The sequence below is a fragment of the Leptonychotes weddellii genome, chromosome 1 (genome assembly GCF_054177405.1).
Source record: "Leptonychotes weddellii isolate Sample4059 chromosome 1, ASM5417740v2, whole genome shotgun sequence".
Lineage (NCBI taxonomy): Eukaryota > Metazoa > Chordata > Mammalia > Carnivora > Phocidae > Leptonychotes > Leptonychotes weddellii.
This window is the reverse complement of record NC_138369.1, coordinates 141,611,881-141,633,232: the sequence shown is the minus strand read 5'-3', so window position 1 is coordinate 141,633,232 and position 21,352 is coordinate 141,611,881. Positions and strand designations below refer to the sequence as shown.

Sequence of the window (21,352 nt, the reverse complement as noted above, 5' to 3'; positions counted from 1 at the left end):
GAATAAATATCTTGTGTGCATTGTCCTATATATGTGCATTCTTAAAATACAAAATAATTATTAACAATAGTCCCTCTTCCATGGAATCATATTAATAGTGAGGCTATGCTATCTTTATTTGGTTGAGGAGGAGATGGCAGGTTAAAAAATTTCTAAACCACTGACAAAATTATATAAGATTTTAAAATAGGGACTTTTTTTTGTTTGGTTTGTTTTTGTTTTTGTTTTGTTGGTTACTCTTTTTTTTTTAGTTAGATTTTCTGAAAGTTAGATCTGAGTTAATTAGTGGCCATCCCTCTGTGTTTACATAAAGAACATTGCAAGTAGAAATAAAAAATACCAATGTGGGTTTTTTTTAAAGGATACTTGATAAAAATAATGAGTTCTATATCTTATACTGGGTGAGCGTTCAGGGGCATACACTGTTTTGAGAAAAATAGCATTCGATTAAGAGCTGTCAAAAAGTTTTAAAATCTTATGTGCACAAAAATGTGTGAATTACAAATAATTATTTAGGTGATTTGTACTTAACGTTTAAACATGCCGATGCCAATTTATTGTAATTTTTTTCCTTTGGAAATCATTGTAAAGATAACATTTAATATTTAAAACTTCCATTAGTCCTACCATCTCAGAAAATACATGGGTTGTCTTACAGATGATATATTTTTATTTCTTTAGTATCCTGGTTCTCTGAAGTTGCATTCTATGATAGGCTTTACTACTTTTATACTAGAAATGATCCTACAATTCCACAATTTTTTTAAAGATGGAATTTGTTCAGCTAGTGAATAATATGTTCTTACAAATTAAAACCCTTCCTTGATTCTACATATAATATGATAACTAATATTCACTTCAAAGTACTTGGCAGGATTACCTGTTATATTGGTTTAAATTCATAGGAAATTAGTTATACTGTACTTGTTAAATTTTATATTGTACTTGCTAAATTTTTACCACATTCTGTACATATGGCATTCCGTGATGAAACCTGTTTCAGTAAGTATTTTTCTTTAGCTTGTAATTTTAGAATAACTTACCCCATGTAGATTTAGCATTTTTCTAACAATCATTTTTTAAAAGCTCTATCAGTACCACTCATTTAAAAATTAATTATAGGAAATTACCTACCATTCGGGTCATTTATTTTTATCAAAGAAGAAATTCAAGATTTTTTAACTCATCCTTTCTTCAACTCTAGAGTTTTGTGTAACATGACCTACAAATACCACTTAATTGATAATTAACCAATCTTTAATTTTTACTATTTATGTTTAGTTGCTTTTTAATATTAATGGCTATTTACTCTGTAATCTAATGGCAATACACAGGATCATCTGCATCTAATATTTAAGTATTATTAGAATGTTCTCTCTAAAATATTAGCTACTCTTTGAGACTCCATACTAAAGCAATGTGACACTAAATTTTGCAGATACAGTTGAAATTCTTCAACTTCCTAAATGTTCAGATATCTTACCCATGGGATATAGACATGGTGATGACATTTTTATAACACTTGGTAACATGTGTTTACTTTGTCTTTGTCTGTTAGTCTCATTTGATAATATAGCCCATTTGGCTAACACAGTTTAAACATACGCTTTTTATTTTAAATTACTAAATAATGGTATGTACTATATATGTCCTTTCTAAAAACTGAAGAGTTCTCTTTACTTAAGGAAAATATTTTTGAGAGAATTATTAAACCAACAGCTTATATATGGCCACTTAACAAGAATCTATAGTTTTTCATTCTTTTAAAGATAAGTTCAGATCTTATAAAAGTAAATGAAATTAGGTAAAGATGTATATTAAGAAAACATTAATTTTTTTTTTATTCTTTCATTTTATCTCTTTGTTCTTCTGGCTAAGAAAATGTATATTTGGATTACTTAATCTTTTTGTCTGATAATTCTTAAGCCAGCTGTGTATAGGACACTTAAGTAATGCTCTTCATTAAAAAAAAGAAAAAAAAAAAGTATTCCTTGAAGTACAATACCATGCTTAAACTTGGAATAGAATAATTTAGGATTTACACCATAGGTAATTTTTCATTCCTTTTACTTCATTGGTAACTGGCTAAATGTCAGTTTTGTTATTTTTTAAAAATACATAATACCACTACATTCTGATCTTAAGAATGAAAAACTATTGTTACTATGAATATATATTCATTAACTGTGCTGTCTTTTCAACTTGCTGCTGAATCAGCCTGCATTGACATTCTTTGCCTTTCTGTGTCTTGTCTATCTTTACTGTTTCCATTAGATCCTCCTACTACTACCACCCTTCAGCCTACAGTTCAGTGGCAACCCTCAACAGCTGACATCGAGGATCTAGCAACAGAACCAAAAAAGTTGCCCTTCCCATTGTCAACTTTGGCAACAATTAAGGATGACACAATTGGCACAATCATTGCTAGTGTAGTGGGTGGGGCTCTCTTCATAGTACTTGTAAGTGTTTTGGCTGGAATATTATGCTATAGGAGAAGACGGACGTTTCGTGGAGACTACTTTGCCAAGAACTACATTCCACCATCAGATATGCAAAAAGAATCACAAATAGATGTTCTTCAACAAGATGAGCTTGATTCCTACCCAGACAGTGTGAAAAAAGAAAATAAAAATCCAGTGAACAATCTAATACGGAAAGACTATTTAGAAGAGCCTGAAAAAATGCAGTGGAACAATGTAGAAAATCTCAGTAGGTTTGAAAGACCAATGGATTATTATGAAGATCTAAAAATGGGAATGAAGTTCGTCAGCGATGAACATTACGACGACAATGAAGATGACTTAGTTTCACACGTAGATGGTTCGGTAATTTCCAGGAGGGAGTGGTATGTTTAGCAACCACTAAATGTAACTTACCTATGTACAATGTTTCATTCATACTAGTTGATCATTTTCAGATTGTTCATACTTTTTCTTGAGGAAGAATAAGCTTTTTCAACTTGATTTTCAGGCTTACTTTTTATATTCTAATTTGACAAATGAAAATGTAAAATCTTGGTTCAATGTATCTGAGCTGCTTTACAATTTTTTTTTCAATGCTGTACTACTGTCTCAAGATTTAAATTTTAATGCAGAGTACTTTATTGGTCTGAGGCACACAGGTAAGAAGAAATGTCAACATTAAATGTATGACTTTTTTGGTACAAAAATTAAAAAGAAAAAAAAAAGGAAACTACCTTGGCATTGTGTATTAAATGTTTACCTAAGACTATAATCTCAAGTATAATGTTTGTTAAACATATACCTCTCAAAATTTATCACCACTAAATGATACTGCATCAAAATTGACTATAAAACTAATTCAAGAAATGTTTATATATATTTTTAGTATACAAAAAAATATTCAGCCTGATGAAACACCTTTCCTTTTCAAACATTATTTTCTAAGTTTCTATACAAATGGAATCTTTACCTCTGCATTTTAATGAGCCTTGCCATAATTACTGTAGAGTGGCTTTTCAAAGATATTTTGTTGCACTAAAACTGTGGTAGTAAACTCAGTGAACATGATGTGTGGAAGAGCATAATTAGCTGGTCAGTATTTTTGTCCAAAATACATACAAGAGTTATAATAAAAACATGCCTTTTAAACATAATTATTACAATTTTTTTCATCTCTGGAGGACAGTTCTTAAATGTTATATAAACATGGATTTTGGTATGTTAAGTGGCATAGTTTTGTTTGAATGCTTTATGTCCTAAATATAAGAATAATAATGAAAAGATGGTATGCAGTTAAATAAAGTTCAGAGAGGGCATTTCAGTATATGGAACAACGTGGGTAAACTAGCATTGGAGTACTGGTTTTCAGAACATGTCAGCCAAGAAACTATACAAAAAATTTTTTAGCCCATCTTGTTTTAGTCATCTAATAGTGATGTTGTTCAAACAGGTAAATATATAGAAAAATTAGAACAAACTTGTAAATTTGAGGTTTAATGAGAAAAGTCTGAATTATAGAACCAGTCACTAACACTTGCTAATGGATATTGGCAAACCATCCTCCTTTTCCTCCTAAATGTATGTATTTGTTTCAAGGTTTTTGTTTTTCCAATTAAAACTGGAAACATCATAAGGTTTTATGTTTTGTTTTTGTTTTTTGCATAATTCATTAAGTATATTCTTTCCAGAAATCATGTATCTTTTGAAAAAGAAATGTTATCTAAATCTTCAAATGTGGATCTTCTTTGTGAGGTAATTAAATTGCTTCTACAGTAGAGTCCTATAAAATTGTAATAATGACAACTATTTTGAAGCCCGAAGAATATGTTTATTCTGTTGAAGATTCATTTGAAAAAGGACTGTGTAGAATTGCCTTAGGTGTTTTGCCAGGGAATTGAAGTGGAAGTTAGTAGGAAAATCATAAATAAATTATTTTGTTAATAAAAAGGCAAAGTAGGTACTTTTTTTTTTACCCCCCAACCACCCAAATCCTGATGATTCTCATCAAATCTAAAGGAATGTTTTACAAGGCAAAGTTCTAACATGTTCATAGAATTTTGCAAGTAGTCAAGGCCTTATTCTAAACGATTATAACATAATTTCCTTTCTTTGAACTAGCAGTATTTTGTGGAAATTAGGAACCTATTTTATTTCTCTTCCCAAACATTCACACACTTAGTCTAAAACTATAATATATCAGCTAAGGATACAGGTAAGCTAACTGATACATTGTTAAGACTATCTGGCTTTAATATACTTAACCACTGATATACAAATATTAAGACTGTTTGGTCCAAGTCATTGGAAGCAAAACTTTATTGGTAATACCCTGTGATTGAAGTAGACTTTATGTTTTAATTTAAATACCAGCACTGATATGGCCACAAGAAAGATGGATCTAAAATTCTTGCCATGGAAGATGTGAATTTGTGGCTTTTTGTTCACAATTACATCTTTAGAGCAATGGTTTGAAATGCTACATGAATCTGAGCAGGATAATCACTGTATAAATCTCAACTTGAGTATTATTTGAAGGAAGTTAGCAATGTATTTTAAGAACTGCATTTCAAAAATATAAATACTTAGTGATTAAGACCTTCCTTTATATTGTGGCCATTATGTGTTTAGGGTGGGCTTTTTTGTTTTGTTTGTTTTGTTTTGTTTTTTGATGGCAGAGGGGAGAGGTTGACATGGAAAACTACAAGTGAGTGAGACATTCTGTATCCTTAAACTAAATCATTTGGCAAACTAAAAGATTTCAAAATTGTAAGAATCTGATACTAGTTAAGACTTTTTGAAGCATTGCACTGCTGTTTATTAGAACTTTGTTTACTGTACATATAAACTTATTTGTGAACATGAATAGTCATTAAACATTTTTGTTAAATTAATTTTTTAATATCTGTGATATACACAGCTAATTGATAGGTACATATGAAAATCCTTTTCTTTTTCTGGAAAAGATGGAAGAATGTTTTATTTTGACCATGTTCATTTTTGTTTCTTTATTCTTTGAACTGACTTTTCATTTTTGTATTCACTTTAGGGTTTTCTTTCACACTGGTTAAAATATTTCAGTAATGCAGGGATGATGAATGCAACTTTTATTTTTTCCTGCCATTTTTATTAAAATATATTAAAATTTTAATAGGCTAGGGGTTAACTTTAAAAGTGACATTTGAGTAATACATTATAGTTGAAATATTTAGTATTTTACCATGTGCCTAAAAGGTTTCTATTTGATAAGTCTAACATTTAAAGAAACCATTAAGGTTTTTTTCAGTAGTAAGTATTGCTTCTGATAGCCATATATAGGAACGTTTTCTAAAGATAACCCTAGCTAAATGTGTAGCAGAAGGGCTTGTAGGAAGTACAATGTATGAGTGCAAAAATTGAGATAAATATAACAATTTTATATGTGAAAACATCTGATTTGAGTTTAATTTTGTTTTTGATAAATACTAAAGGTATATGAATAAGAAGTTATGAATGTGTGGAGGTATGATCAGTGTAAAATATAAGAAAGGAAGAAATGGTACACATATTGAATTTTTAATTCTAATAGAGGAGTGATATACAGATTTAATTGTTCTTTCTGTTTACTTGTTAATTGGAAATGTATCATCCCTAAGAATCTCCTTTTTCAAATTTTTGGTGTATTGGGTTTGGATTTAACTTTAATTTGTACTAGTGGTATTTTTTACCAAGTTATTTATCAGGTGGTAGCCCTAATAGCCATGCAACAAATCTTTAAATAAAAGTTTTTTAAAAATTCTTTAGAGGCATATTTCTATAACAAACCTATGTCTCTGTATTACCTTCTTTGTCCTCGTTATGTTATTTGATGGAGTGTGTGTGTGTGTGTGTGTGTGTGTGTGTGTTTTGTATGTATAACCTAAGTTTTTGTGGGAATTTGAAATCTATTTTATTTCTCTTACCAAATAAGACTCTATCAGGTTAAGGATACAGTTAAATAAAGTTTGAGAGAGCATCTAAGTTTGTAGGTTAGCCATTATAGAATTGGCTTTTAATTGACCATTTAATTCCTATTTCCTATCTACACATTATGAATAACATTCTCCACAATCATGAATTATCTGTTTCTCTAGTCTTAGCAGTTAAAACAAATTTTGAATGTTTTTGCTGTTGTGAGTTTGACAAAAGTTAAATTATATATATTGGCTTTCATTTGGATGAACATATTTCGCGAAATATTTTGTAAGTTGGCATTTAGTGTTTTTCACTTATAAACGTTATAAATGGCTTTCTTTATAAATGCCATTGTTTCTAATTGTAATTACCTCCGTGTTTTCTATCTCTGATGTTTAAAATTATACTTGTTTTCCTAAACTTTAAATTATCTTAAAGCAAGCAGCAGTTTTTTTGTTTGTTTTTGTTTTTAAATAGCATACAGTTTGACTGGATTAAGCTTGGTTTCCCTCTTGTTATACCAATGGAAATTCATGCATGAAAGAATATCTGGAATGGTGTACATGGCATATCACCTTTTCTATGTTCTAAAAATGCTTTCTGTTTAATATTTGTTTTCTCCTATTCCAGTAAGCTGCAAGTTTTTTTGTTTTTGTTTGGTTTGGTTTGGAACCTATGTACTTTGAGTTGAGTAGTGATAGGTTTGCTTACAAAAGCTTTCACTGTATATATCCTTAGGGGTCATTTTCTTGAACCTTGATGATAGTTATTTTATCATGTTCATTTCAATTTATGAGGCTAAAACTTGATTCAATTTTGGGTTGTCCTAGTTCACTTACCTTTTCTGCTGTTCTGGCTGGATGCCATGGGTGAAGCAGAGTGAAAGTGAGTTTAGTAGGATAAGTTTATAATCTTAAAAACTTGAAAGAATAATTCAAGGCCCCATTTCCCTACATGTATAATATTTCTATAGAGATATGATATCTAATTTCACAGTTTCATTTATGAGAAATATCTCAGGAAGCACCTAGTCTTAAAGGGACAGCGTGATCTAAAAGCCAGAGGTAACTAAATCTAGAAGGCTGGCCTCCCTTTAAAAAAAAAACAAAACACTGTATTATGGGAAATTATGCAAAAGTAGGATAGAATAATGAAATGAACCTTCATGTACCTCCTTCAATTATTATCAATTCATGGTCAATCTTGTTCCATTTAAACTCTTACCCACATAATCCCTCCTGCCATTAATTCATCTATAAATGTATCAACACAGCTCTAAAAGAGAAGGAACATTTAGGAAAAGTAACCACAAATTTATTATTACACAAAAAATTAATCTGCGGTTTTATTTAGTATCTGAATGTAATCCATATATTATATCTTTCAATCTATATGTTCTCTGTGAGGCACTCCCCTCCTCCCTTGATTTTTGCCTTGTAATTTATTTGTTGAGGAAATGGCTTCATGTGTGTCCTGCAGTTTCCTGGTTTGGATTGTGCCAGTTGTACCTCTCTATTTTCTGTGAATTGTCAGGTCTAGAAACTTTATAAGGTTAAGGTTTAATTTGGGGTGGGGGGCAGTTACTTAAGTGGTGGTATCTTCTGTCGGAGGGCACATCATACCTGCTTTTCTTTTGATATTAAGCAGTCATTAGATGCTCAAAGCCTAGATCTAAGCGGGAACCTACTTAATGTCTAGATTTATTAACTCTGTTTTTCTTACCATACCATGTGCTTTGATGTCTGAATAATTACGTCCATGCTGCTTTTACCTGAGCTTTCCTTTCCACCCTTTTCCATATTCAAGGTCCAGCTCAAACCATATGATTGTTCATTTGTTTTGTTTTTTTTGATCTTGGCTTTAGACTTTTGATTCAGTGATTCAGGGATTTGATTCCATATTCAGTATATTTTGATATATGGTTTTTATTTTGATACTTAGTAGCTAAAATGCTACCTCTCAAAAACAAGTAGATTTAAATGGAAGAAGTACACTGTTGGGGACCTTAACAGTTTTAATCCCAACTACTGTTTTTAGAGCTAGTCTCCTGTTCAAAATGTTTGGTTTTTCAATGTTTTGCTAATCAAATAACCTCACCCCTCATATTACCTACTACTTTAGCACAGTATGGGTCTAGTGTGAGGTTTATCATTAATAAGAGTGAATGTAAACCTTTATCTTATTTTATTTGGTCTTCTAATGTGTTTCAGTTTTTTTGGTTGACCCATCACATCTGATTATATGGCTGTGGTTTTACTTCATAATGTAACTGATCAAGTTTATGCATTAAGAGTTAGATATTTGCATTGCTGTTTTGGGGGGTTTTGTCACTGTCTGCATCTTCATTATTGGTGTTCTCTTCATTCTGCCAGTTCCTTGCAGGAATGACATCTACTGGGAATAAATGTTTACTAATATATAACATGGATTAGCACCATACCCTCATTTGGTCTATGTGTCAGATGTACACCCGTCACCCAGGGCACCCATGTCGTGCCTCCTTTACATTCTTGACCTCTCGTTAAATCGAGGGTGGTTACTAGTTCACTCATGAGCTCTCATATATCACAGTGGGTCACAGTATGCTGACTGTGCTGAGAGGGAACAACCACATGTCTATTGGATTTCGTTCTGGAACTATCCCACCCCACACTTCCCACAGGATTTTGTGGGTGCTTTGTGTAGCACGTGAACTCCTGACATTTGGACAAAGTGGGGCTACAAGTGCCAGTCCACATATTAATGTGCTAGTACACATGTATTTTGTAATTATCACTTATCCTAAAAAAAAAAAAGGACAGGATAAATGATGATAATCCCTATGTTGGAAAATATACATGTATGGATTCTGTGACCCCACTTTGGGGATTTTGCTCTCTACGGTGAAGATAGGGACTATGTAAAATTCATCCTTGCCTTCTTGGCACTTAGCACGTGCCTGACACATATTAGGTTACTATTGAGAATTTGTTGAATGAGATGCTGACAACATTGTTCTGACCCAGAGAGGACTTTTATTAAAAAGTAGTGAGATAAATATTTGGATGGATATAAAGAACTAGATATATTGAAAAGGTAAGCATTAAAGAGGCTATTGAAAAATAAAAATAAGATATATTCATGGGGAAAATCTGTAATACAGTGATAGATATTATGGGAGCAAATAGAAGTTTGTAGATAATTCACATTAATGTGTGAATCATGTGATGACATCACTGAAGTTTTGGTGAAGGGAATGAAAAAATGAAACAATGTTTCAATTAATTGTTAGGACCTAGTGTTTGAATGTAAGTGTGAAAAGTGCAGATTTCTATACCCACCCATTTTAAGTGGTTTTAGCAAATAGCTCTATTTTACTGTATAGAGTAGAATTTTTTTTTCAAATCTTGTGAGATGTGAATTAGGTGAATACATGTTTGAAAGCTTTCACATATTTTTTATTCATATGTATCAGTAATAAAGACAAACTTAAATTCAGTTTAGTAGTTATATGTATATTTTTTCAAAAAGTAATGAAATTTCTTCTATCTATATTGTTTCTTTTGGTATGATGTGTTAACAGATTTTTGAACGTTTTTATGTATTTAACATAGTCCATTTACCTATATAGAATATCCAATTGGTAAATGGATTCATACCCAGCTTTTCTTTCAATTGCACTTTTCAGCACTTGCTAGACTGTTCTGATACTAAGAAGAGGTATACAAAAAAGAAAAGATAAATATGAATAAAGAATGAATGGAACCCGGTGAAATAAGTATGCCCGATTAAGATAGAAGGAAGAGTTATGGTCAACATGCAGTCAACTCTGTTACAGAGTCCTAGAGCTAGGAATTATAAGGCTAATGGAACAGAAGTAGATAAGTAGACCGTAACTTAAATGTTTAAAAATAGTGTCTATTTGGACTTGAGAATTACTTAAGAATATGAAAAATAGTGTATAGAGTTGGGAATTACTTTAGGGTATGAAAAGTATGTGATTATGTTTTATTACAAGCACTATCAAATTTAATATCTTTGCTAAGATTAACTGAAAGGTTTTCTTGGAGGTGTGCAGTTTGATGAAGAATGTATAATGACCTGTACATTGAAAATCTTACATTCAAAGAGTAACCTGAGTTTTTCAAAAATAATTTTGGAAGTATTACTATACCTATGGTATTAACTTTGTCCTTACCATCAAGATAACCCTCAAATTTGAATTCAGTACTCTTGGGCAAAAATGATAGGGCTGCTTTTTATCCTTTAGCAAAATCAAGATTTCCTTTAAAGGAAAACCTTTAGAATAATTAGTGTGGCATAAGTAGCATATTTGACATGTTGGGATTTTTTATTTGTGCCACTGACAATGTATATGGCCTTGGTCACATAACCTCAGGCACGTAACCTTAATAGGTTTCAAATGACCTATTGTTAAAGACTGAATACAAAGCTATAATTTATACAGTGGGAAAAGTGATAGTGTAGAGTAGAAATTATTCCTAGGTCATTCCAAATCTTTAAACATTTACAAGAGCAGAATAATATTTGACTGGCTTGGATTTCAGAGCTTTCCTCGTATAGCACATATTCAAATGGAGATAGTGGGGATTAGAGAAATGAGCAGTAATAGGAAGATAAACTAGGCATGTATTAGCAAATAAGGGTAAGATCCCGAATGAGTAAGCTGGTTATATTGCTTAAAATAATTGTATTATCTAAGGACATCCGGGTGGCTCAGTTGGTTAAGTGTCCTACTCTGATCTCAACTCAGGTCTTGGTCTCAGGGTCATGAGTTCAAGCCCCGCATTGGGCTCTCCTCCATGGAGCCTATTTAAAAAAAAAAAAAAAAGTATCTTACTATTTTTAGATTCTAACCAGTGTTTGAAAGGTTGCTGAAATGGGTTACTTATACTGGCGTAAGGTTCTTAGTGTAGAATGAGACTAATAAAATGACTCATTAATAAACAGGATTGATAGTTTGCTAAGGAAATTTTTATAATTGAGAAAAAAGTAAAACATTTTTTAAGCAATCTAAAACACCATGCAACTCACATTTTAATAGAAACAGAAACAGAGTTGGAAAAGACTTCTAAATATATATTTATATAGAAATACAATGGTAAGTTGGTGAAACATATTTCAAAACTGATAGTGCTTTAATTTCCTTTAAATTTGCCATGTCTGGTTCCAGCGGTCATTGCAGTTATTTAGAAGTTTATGTGAATGTCCATTTAAGTGAAAGCTAAGAGTTCTTCGTTTCCAAGTGGGGGCCCAAAAGGAGAGTCTACATTAGGTATTGCAAAAACCATTTTCTCCCAACAAGGGCATAATGGTGAGGGCTTCTAGCCTACCCCAGCTAGCTTTATTTTACTCTTTGTTCTGTACTAGTTGTTGATTGAATGAGCTTGGGCAGAATATTTAACTTTAGAACTGCAGTATTTTCATTTTTACAATATTATCTTAAACATCTTATTCGTTAGAAAATAAAATTGTGTATATTGATGGTACTTGGTTGTTACTCAAAAAGTTTAATGTCGCTGAAATTATCAAAATACTTACACATAAGGATTTATTGTACTGTCATATCCAAATATTTATACTTGAAAATACATAGATACAATAGTTTTAGGTAAATTCCCTTATTTGAATGTTCATAAAGTAGAGTGACTTAATCTTTCAGGATCGTATGAAGTGATAATTGCTAAATATGTTTTTAAAATCCTTAACAAAATTTATGGTGCAGGCTGGGAAAGAGAAATTGGTATTTAGAAATTATGTAGTGTGTTTACAGCCAAGGGATAGGGATGATTTTCCATTTAATTTTGTAGTAAAGACACTATCTTCAGTGTACTTCGTATTAAATGTTCATGAATTAAGGGAAATTATCTGCAACAAGTGCTGTTTTTATAATACCTCTATTTAAAAACATATACAGTGTCATTTTTGACTGTATTTATTAGATCTGGGGTATTTTTTATGTCTTTGGTTTGCCCCTTCTTGAAACCCTTTGGTCTCCTTAATAGAATTTCTTTTATATCTTACTAGTATAAAAATGGTAAATGTATTTATTGTTGGTTAACTCAAAGAATAATGAAAAAAATTGTTTTATCTTTTAGAGTAAGAATTTAAAATAGTTTTCATCCTTTTCTCCTCCAGACATTCTTTGCCCATAGAAAATAGATTCACTTGTTGCTATCTGACTGGGAATATTATTTTCATAACTTGAAAAAAAGCAAAGGTGAAGTGCTAAGGTGACATTTTGGCAAGGAAGAAGGGTCTTAGCATAATCCTACAAAAAGTAATGAATCCAATTAGGGGTTCTCTAAGCTTGCTGTTGGGTAACATGCTCAGTCTTTGAACATTTTAGAAATTAGGGTATGCAAATTTAAGAACTTTTTAAAATTGTTTGAAAGGCCTAATTTTTGTTGCTTTACAGATGTCCCATTTAAGCAGACCTCTTCCGTAGCCGTAGCTGGAGCTGTAATCGGAGCTGTTCTTGCTCTCTTCATCATTGCTGTCTTTGTGATTGTCCTGCTGACTCCTCGAAAAAAGAGACCATCCTATCTTGACAAAGTGTAAGTAACTTTTTTGCTCATGTTCAACATTCAGTATGAGTCAGTCTTTATCTTTACAGCTACTTGTGTAAAATGTCTGAGGGATGGGAGTAAAGACACAGATCTTTGTGAGATGACCATGGTTGCATCAGAATGTACTGTTTTGGTAAATAGTGTCAAGGAGCCATTGGAGACAAATATATTAGACACCTTTTTCACCTACAAATACACTGGACATCTTTCCAGATGATAACGTAATGACACTTTATTTTGTCCTGCCTTGTGAATAAAAATGCAGGGCTTTGATGGAGTGTGGTTGAAAGAGAGATTCAAAATAGCTTAGAAGTTTAATGGCTTCTCCAGATTGTATATGCCAGTCTTATGTCTAGATAGATCTTATTAATGTTCAACTGCCAAGAATTATCAAATAGAGTTTTAAAGCTTTTTTCCTTAAACAATTTTGGTTTTGGTGAGTTACAAAATGTGCAACTTTTTTATTTAAAGAGAAAGCAGTATTTTGGGCCTAGTCATTGAGCCAGAATGTTAAAGTATAAATTGCACTTCGCTGTAGAATCAAAACACCAATGTCCCAATTCACTGAATTCCATCAACAGCTTTGTTGCTTCATCTGTGAAATGTGAATAATATTTTTCCTATTTACCTTTCATGGTTGTGATGAGTAGAATAAGATGTTGCTTATGAACTGTGGCGTTTTATACAAATGGCATTATTTCTTATGTAGTTACTAATATTTTTATATTAGGACATGAGGCTGTCTCTCAAAGAATGTATTTCTTCTGTCTTCATAAATGCCTTGTATATGTCTCTGCCTTTCTAATCTGGCACAGGTATAGCATAGATCTTCTTAGATTAAAGACAACTGAGTGTTAGTCTCAGCTCTATCATGATCAAAGTAGTGGTGTGATCCTGAACAAGTCACATCACCTCCATGGGCCTCAGTTTTCTCACCCAAATGACTGATGGCACCTTGGAGCTATAAATTTGCTGTGATTTTCATTAGATGAAAGGAAATAATTACCTTTAAATAAGAACTGCAAAGTACCTTTTCAATGCAACACCTGTAACACTGATTCTTTAATATTTATAGTTAAAATATTTATATGTAGCAATAATCTGTATAGTTCTTTACTATTTCAGGAGTAGCATGCGGTTAACTTCATTTTAGTTTCCAAGTTATCTCAGGCTTTTCTATAATTTCAAAAACATAATTTACTAGTAGGCTAAATAATTACATCCATGTAACCATTTTATTTGTTATTTGAATTCTATTCATTTAAAATTATTATTTCATGCCCACATTGAAAAGTTATTAGGCCACAGAGAATTTGTAATTACTTTGGCCTTTATAGATTTCATTCTTTTTATTTTTTAATATAGGTAACATTTTTGTTTGATTTAGTCATCACATGTATTGAAAATTAGTTATCTTTGAACTTCAAAAGTATGAGAATATATAAAAAAATTGTTCTCTAAAATTCAGAGCCACCAGATATACTTTATTTTTATTATAACAACAATACTTAAATACATGAAAATATAAGTTTTTTAAAAGTTTATTAGGTTATTTTGGCAAAAATAAATGTATTCCCTGAGGATGTAATAGCCTCTTTATTTCATGTGACAAGATTTATAATGGTCTTTAGATTGAAAAATCTTAATTTGCATGATGGATATTCTAAGAGTAACCATGGGTTTTGAAAATTAGTTTGGAAGTATTTCCAAAAAGCAGTATAATTTTTTTTCATTATCATTTTAAGATACAGTTTTTTAAATTACTTTTATGACACGTTGCCTTCCATTGCACACGTTTGATTATCTTTAAAATGATGGTAGGCATAGTCAGATGGAAAAATGTGCAATACTGAAGTAAATTGGTTATGTACTAGGTTACTTAATAATTTTCAGAAAAATGCTTCCATTTGAGTTACTTCTTTAAATGAATCAATTAGATAGGTTTTAAACATTGGAAGTTTAAAACCAGGGTTTTTTTTTTTTCCCCATCTGTGATAGGTTAATGGAAATATAAGAACTGAATTAAGTGTGTACACTAATATAAATATTAGTGTGAGGTTCTCAAAACTTAAGAGAACCTTGTTTCCCCCTTTTTCTTTCTTTTCTTTCTTTCTTTTTTTTCTTGCTAAATGTTGCAATCACATTTATTAACATTTTTAATGCAGGATCGACCTTCCACCCACACATAAACCACCTCCCATGTATGAAGAACGATCCCCACCCTTGCCTCAAAAAGATCTATATCAGGTATGTGTTCATGGTTATACTTAAAATAAAATGAAATAAAAAATAGTAAGCAGTGTATTTTATTTGAGTATTATCTAGTCATTATACATTAAATGTTGCATAATAACACATAATCATTTCTCTGAAACACTTAAAGGATCAAACTTTGTCGACAAATTGGTAAGAAAAGATGTGATAGCCAGTGTGGATGGAACAAAATAACACTGTATTAAGAGTAGAGATTTTTACTAAAAGTTTATGGCCAAAGACTTACTGTTAATATAGTTTTATTGACATATAGACTCATTGTAAAATATGCATTTTTATATAAAATAAAAGAAAAATTGAATGCCTTTGGTAGGGTGTGTTTCTTTTCAGTATACTCAGGGTCTAAATTTTAGCATTCTTTATGTAGCAGCAAAAGGTTTATATTCCAGTTTAAAATTCTGGGTACGAATATTGGTCCTCATATTACATTTATGATAACTTTTAAATTTTCTTTTGGAATTAGTTTGTAATAATTCATGTGAAGGTATCGATTAAATGCTCCTATCTCATGTTCTATACCTAGATTAATATGCTCTCTTAGGGAAAGTTGAAACCATCAGAATATTTGAATACTTTTACTCTTAGCATTAGTAGTTTCGTTTTTTTTCCCTCTCATATCCATGTAACCTTTTGGGGCTCTGACCCTATATTGGGTTTTCTTGTTTGTTTGTTTTTACCTGTGGGAATATTCTATGGTATTTTCCTCCAGAGATATGTTTCGTATCTTCAGCTCAAATAAGGCAAATTATTTGCCCACCAGTTAATTTAATTTGGTGGGAAAACTCCAAGGGAATATATGTGTTAAGATGTTGTTAGCTTCTGTATCTTAGTTGACCAGATAGTCTCCTGCCTGAGAATGGGGCGGGGAGGAACATTCGTTCCCTGGCTTTCGCAGTCATTGCCAGGGGTCACCTGCTCTGTTGTCTTAACAGAAGCTGGTGTCTGAGGGGTGAGACATGCCATCTTTTCAGACCCCTTGTTTTCACAGAAAGAGTGTAGCCTCACATCTCTCTTGGCAAATAAATGAACTTGACAAGTAGTGTGGAATGTCAACAAAATATTTAGCTAGAGCTGTTGTTAACTGCTGCAGAAAGAAAGCTGTCTTCCTCCCTCCACAAAGCTAGTAATTAATCAGAGGATTTCTAGGTTTAGTTTTGGGCATTCTCTTAGAATGTTGTTGGTAATTTTCTAGGACGACCCTAACTGTGTATAATTTCATTCCTGTCTGTAAAACCAACTGACTATATAACTTACTATTTAATATCTTCAAATTAAATATTTATAAAAGCTTATGAATCAGGGGAAAATTATTTGGTTTTGATCATCATCTGTCCTTGGTTTTAGTTTAAAAAATATGATTGCTATATATGTATTTAGCTACCAAATAAACACAAAAGGAAGATTTTTCTTGGATGATTTGAGTTGACAGTGTTAGAAACTACAATTTTTAGAATCCTTAGAGTTAGGGAAGGCTTCCTGGCTTTTGGAGGTAGGAGTTATGATGCATGTGATGCAATTACTCAGTTGTTGATTAGAGTAATTTGATTTATAGTAAATTGCATACTCAAAAGCATAAACCTGGGTAGAAATAAGAGCCATATGGAAAAGTAATGAAAAGTTTAGAAAGAAAATTGGTGGGAGAGCACCTGCAATGAGTAACAAACATTAGACTTGGAAATCAGAGACCATTTAGTAACATTGTGACTTTTTCCTCATCTTGAAATTAGGCAGGTGAAAAATGTGATTGTTTGTTTTTCTCTTCTAGCTATAAAACTGGTTTTATAAAATATTGCTGAGGGTTAGCTATTTGCTGTCATTTTGCTTAAGAGAGTCAGAACTTGAGTTGGAGATGAAATAATTCCTAATTTTATAAAGCTTTTAAGAATAAATTAGGCTAGGGGTGCCTAGGTGGCTCAGTCATTTAAGTGCCTGACTCTTGATTTAGGCTCAGGTTATGATCTTAGGGTCATGATCTCAGGATCGTGAGATCAAACCCTGCTTCAGGCTCTGCCCTGGGCTTGGAGCCTGCTTAAAAATCTCTCTCTCCCTCCCCTGCGCCCCCAACGGCTCCCATGGGCGCACTTGCGCATGAGCGCACTTGCGCATGAGCGCACTTGCGCATGAGCGCACTTGCGCACGCAATCTCCCTCAAAAAAAAAAAAAAAAGAATAGGCTAAAATCATTATCCATCAGTGAGATAATTTGTTATGATTCATGCATTATAATGTCATGTGTTAATTATGTGGCTGTTTGTGTTTTAATTAATGTTGTGATCTCAAAATGTAAAACACACAGAACTGTGTCTCGGTTACCAAGAAATATGTGTATCACTACTATCCGATTAGGTTTGTGCAGTGATAGCATGTTGTAATACTAAATGCCTTTGTAATGTTCCACTTCACTAGGTAACTTGTCACCTTTAAAGTGATGTGGTAATTCCTGCTTGAAGTCATTAGCCCTCAGCCTTCTAGATAACTAGGTCACAAGGCCATGCTCCCAAATGCCTACATGGCTTTAAGGAACAGAGTCCCACTTGTTCTACCCATCAGTGTTCTACCCTTGGGAAGCCACAGAAGGAAGCACTTCCTCACTACCCACATTTGTCCACCTTGTATGATTATTGCTTTTTGTGGTAATGGTGCCAACACTCATCCCTGAGAAGTTTTCTTCTCAGTGTAAATTAGGAGAATGAGGCCTGGTACTGTGAGGAGGCAGTTTGCTTGAATGGGAGCTATTACCATACTGCAGAGAAGATGCATGGAGGCATGCATATAAGTGTGAGGGAAATAAAAAGGAATGTCTTGCCTGAAGGCAAAGGTTAATTAAGAAATACCACCAGCTTGTCCTGTATTAGGTAATCTACGAAAGTTGAGTCTTCATTTAGGAAACAAATATTAACTTAATGACATTAAAGTATATTTTACCTTTTTGTTACGTTGATTAACATTATATAGGTAATCCGTAAGTATATTTTTGGAACAACAAAAAAAAATCAGAAACTACAGAAATTTATAGTCAACTGTGAAAGCCCTTTTTCATTGCTCCATCACCAAATACATAATTTCCTTCTCCAGCAATCACCACTGTTATGAATTTAAATATTCTCCCACACTTTTTTCCATGAATTTACGTTCATGTGTATATCATCCATATTACATCTGCAAATATTTTTTTAACACAAATGTGATCATAGAATACATATTGTTCTAGAAATTGCTTTCCCACTCTTATAGACCAGTATTTTTCAGACTGGCCAATGTTGCTTACAGTTTAGTGGGTTTCTTTATCTCATTCAGCTTCAAATCCAGTACAAAATACTGAACACTGATATAAAATTTCTTTGTATTACAATTTTGGGCAACAATTTCCATTTTATGAATAATGCTGTATTTTAGCCTTGTATTGGGAGAGTTGTATACTCTGATGTGAAAAAATATTTCCCAAATCAACAATCATTTTCAGGAAAAATATACATAACAAATAGAGTTTGATGTCTGATATGGAAAAAATCTGGATATAAATGTAGATCTTTTAGAATACTCTGGTTCAGTCTAAAATAGCATTTATTTAACTTGGAAAGTCAGGGCTAGTAGATTCCATGAAGTAGATACCGTTACTTGACTTTACTGAGGATCATAGCAGGAATTTCAGTCAAGCAGTAATACTGTAGGGAGTGTGGCTCTTCAAGTTATTTGCACAATGCTGACATATTATTAAAAGCTTTCTAATCTCTTGAAATATCATGAGATTTTTTTCCTCCTTGGTAATCACATACGCAGAAGTAACCATATGTCAGTGGATTTTTGGTAACTTAAAAAGTTTTTAGCAACCTGGAAAATGTTTTATGAACAGTATTTCAGGTGTTGGAATACACAGATCAGTTTTCAAGATTTCAAACACTTGGTTTGTATATGTAAATATATGTGTGTGTATTAATATTCTGTGTGATTAGATGGGATATATGCATAAAGTGCTTGTGTGCTTGAATTCCAAGCTGAAATTAGGTGCCTTTTTGTGGAACACCATTTTTACTTAAAAGAATGACTAACAAACTGTGCCATTCAGGCTTGAATAATTTGCAGACATTTTCTCACAAATCAATGAACTGAACCTGTCACTCAAGGCAAATAACTGACAGTGTTTGTTGCCAATGAAAAAAACTTGAGGTTCCACGTAAAAATTATAATTTCTGTAAAACCTGTATCTACAATCATGGGATTGACATTGGTGGGGAAAATAGTAAATATTTTTTTTATATTGAATAACGAAAAGTACCAATGTTTGGAATAATCAAGCTTGCTTCTTTTGACTCGGATATTAAAAGGATTTGCAGGGCGCCTGGGTGGCTCAGTCATTAAGCGTCTGCCTTCGACTCAGGTCATGATCCCAGGGTCCTGGGATCGAGTCCCACATTGGGCTCCCTGCTCGGCAGGAAGCCTGCTTCTCCCTCTCCCACTCCCACTCCCCCTGCTTGTGTTCCTGCTCTCACTGTCTCTCTCTCTCTCTGTCAAATAAATAAATAAAATCTTTAAAAAATAAATAAATAAATAAATAAAAGGATTTGCAAAAATGTAAAAAAATAATAAAATGCCACTCTTCTCGCTAATCCTTATTTTGGAAAACATGGTTATTTTTTCATGTAAAAGATGATTTTTGTATCATATTATCCTGTTTATATGAATTAAATATTTTAAAAGTCTCTTAGTTTTAATGTTTAATATGATAAATATAGATAGCTAAGGTAGCTACTACCCATGTAAATGAAAGTACTTTGGGTTCTCAAAATTTTAAAGTATAAAGGGATCCTGATACCCCATTTCTGAGAACCTCTGCTGTAGACCTTAAATGCTATGAAGGCAAGGATCATGTCTCCCTTGCTTAGTACTGTAGTCTCAGTGCACAACACTTTGCTTGGCACACTGTAGTTACCTTACAAAAAATTTTTGAATGCAAAAGTGAAAAAAAGAGTCAGACCCCTCTTTATATTCTTTTCAGTATGTGATCATGTTTACATTGTGTATTCTAGAATATCCCTGTCCCAGATACACAACTATGCTTCAGTATATTTAATGTCCCTATATCTAATATCAGTGTCAGGTATCAAGTATGAAAAAAAAAACAAAGGGAACCAAGAGACTGTATAGCAATATTCTAAAAGATTAACAATGATTATATATTAGACTTCTCTGTGAATATTGTTTTATTTTATATTTTTCTGTAGTTTCTAATTTTTCTACAGTGCTTTTACTCCCGTCAGTGACTTTTTTTAATTTTATTTTATTATGTTAATCACCATACATTACATCATTAGTTTTTGATGTAGTGTTCCATGACCTTTTAGCATAAGAAAATAGAGAGCAGTTGAAAACCTGAATTACTGGACTGGAATATTGTTATCAGTCATATTGATTATGGCAATACTTCAGCAGAATTTACTATCTGGGAAAATTAAGATTTTCCCCCAAATAATTCATTGTGGTTTATCACATTCTTTAGTAAATTTTTGTAAATGCTAATGGCAGAGTGTTGTAAAGGAAGAGTGTTTCTACATACTTTTTTGAGTAGATAATACATACAAAACAATATAAAAAATGGGTATTTTCTAAAGTCTCCTTCCATTTCCATTCCTATTTACCCTATGCCCAGCACCTCCTACAGAAAATCACTTTAATAAATTTCTTGTTTGTCTTAATATGGTTTATTTAAGCATAGGAAGGAAACATTACACACCCATTTTATTTTTTCTTGTATAAAATGTAACTGTATGTACTGTTAAATATTTTTTTGCTGTTCCTCCTAAGATATACTGGAGATCTTTTTTTATTGCAGAACATTCTCATTCATATGTCTACAGAAAATTCTAATGTGCATATATTACATAGTTTATAATGTCAAAATATTTTAATAAACCAATGATGCTGCAGTGAATAATTTTATATATATATATTGCTTCTATGCAAGTATAATCTTCAGTATAAATTTTTAGATTTGCTCTTGCTATATCAAATAGTAAATGTGTTTATACTTTTGATAGATCCTGTCAAATTGTCCTCTATGAATATTGTACTATTTTGCACTCCTATGAGTCATGCTTAAAAGTGCCTATTTCTCCACATC

The 21,352-nt window shown here is 32.1% G+C and overlaps 1 protein-coding gene across 5 annotated transcripts in view; it reads left to right on the top strand.

The window, feature by feature from the left end:
- The window catches only part of NECTIN3 (nectin cell adhesion molecule 3), a 136,600-nt gene that overhangs the window by 62,860 nt on the left and 52,388 nt on the right, over nt 1-21,352 (top strand). For 4 of the 5 annotated variants that reach the window (XM_081797319.1, XM_081797320.1, XM_081797318.1 and 1 more), the window contains exons 6-7: nt 12,811-12,949; nt 15,127-15,208. In XM_081797319.1, coding sequence (XP_081653445.1) covers nt 12,811-12,949; nt 15,127-15,208 — 221 coding nt within the window. Of the gene's footprint in view, nt 1-2,274; nt 6,237-12,810; nt 12,950-15,126; nt 15,209-21,352 lie in introns of those variants that run through there. The other variant, XM_081797317.1, reaches the window with a different exon arrangement.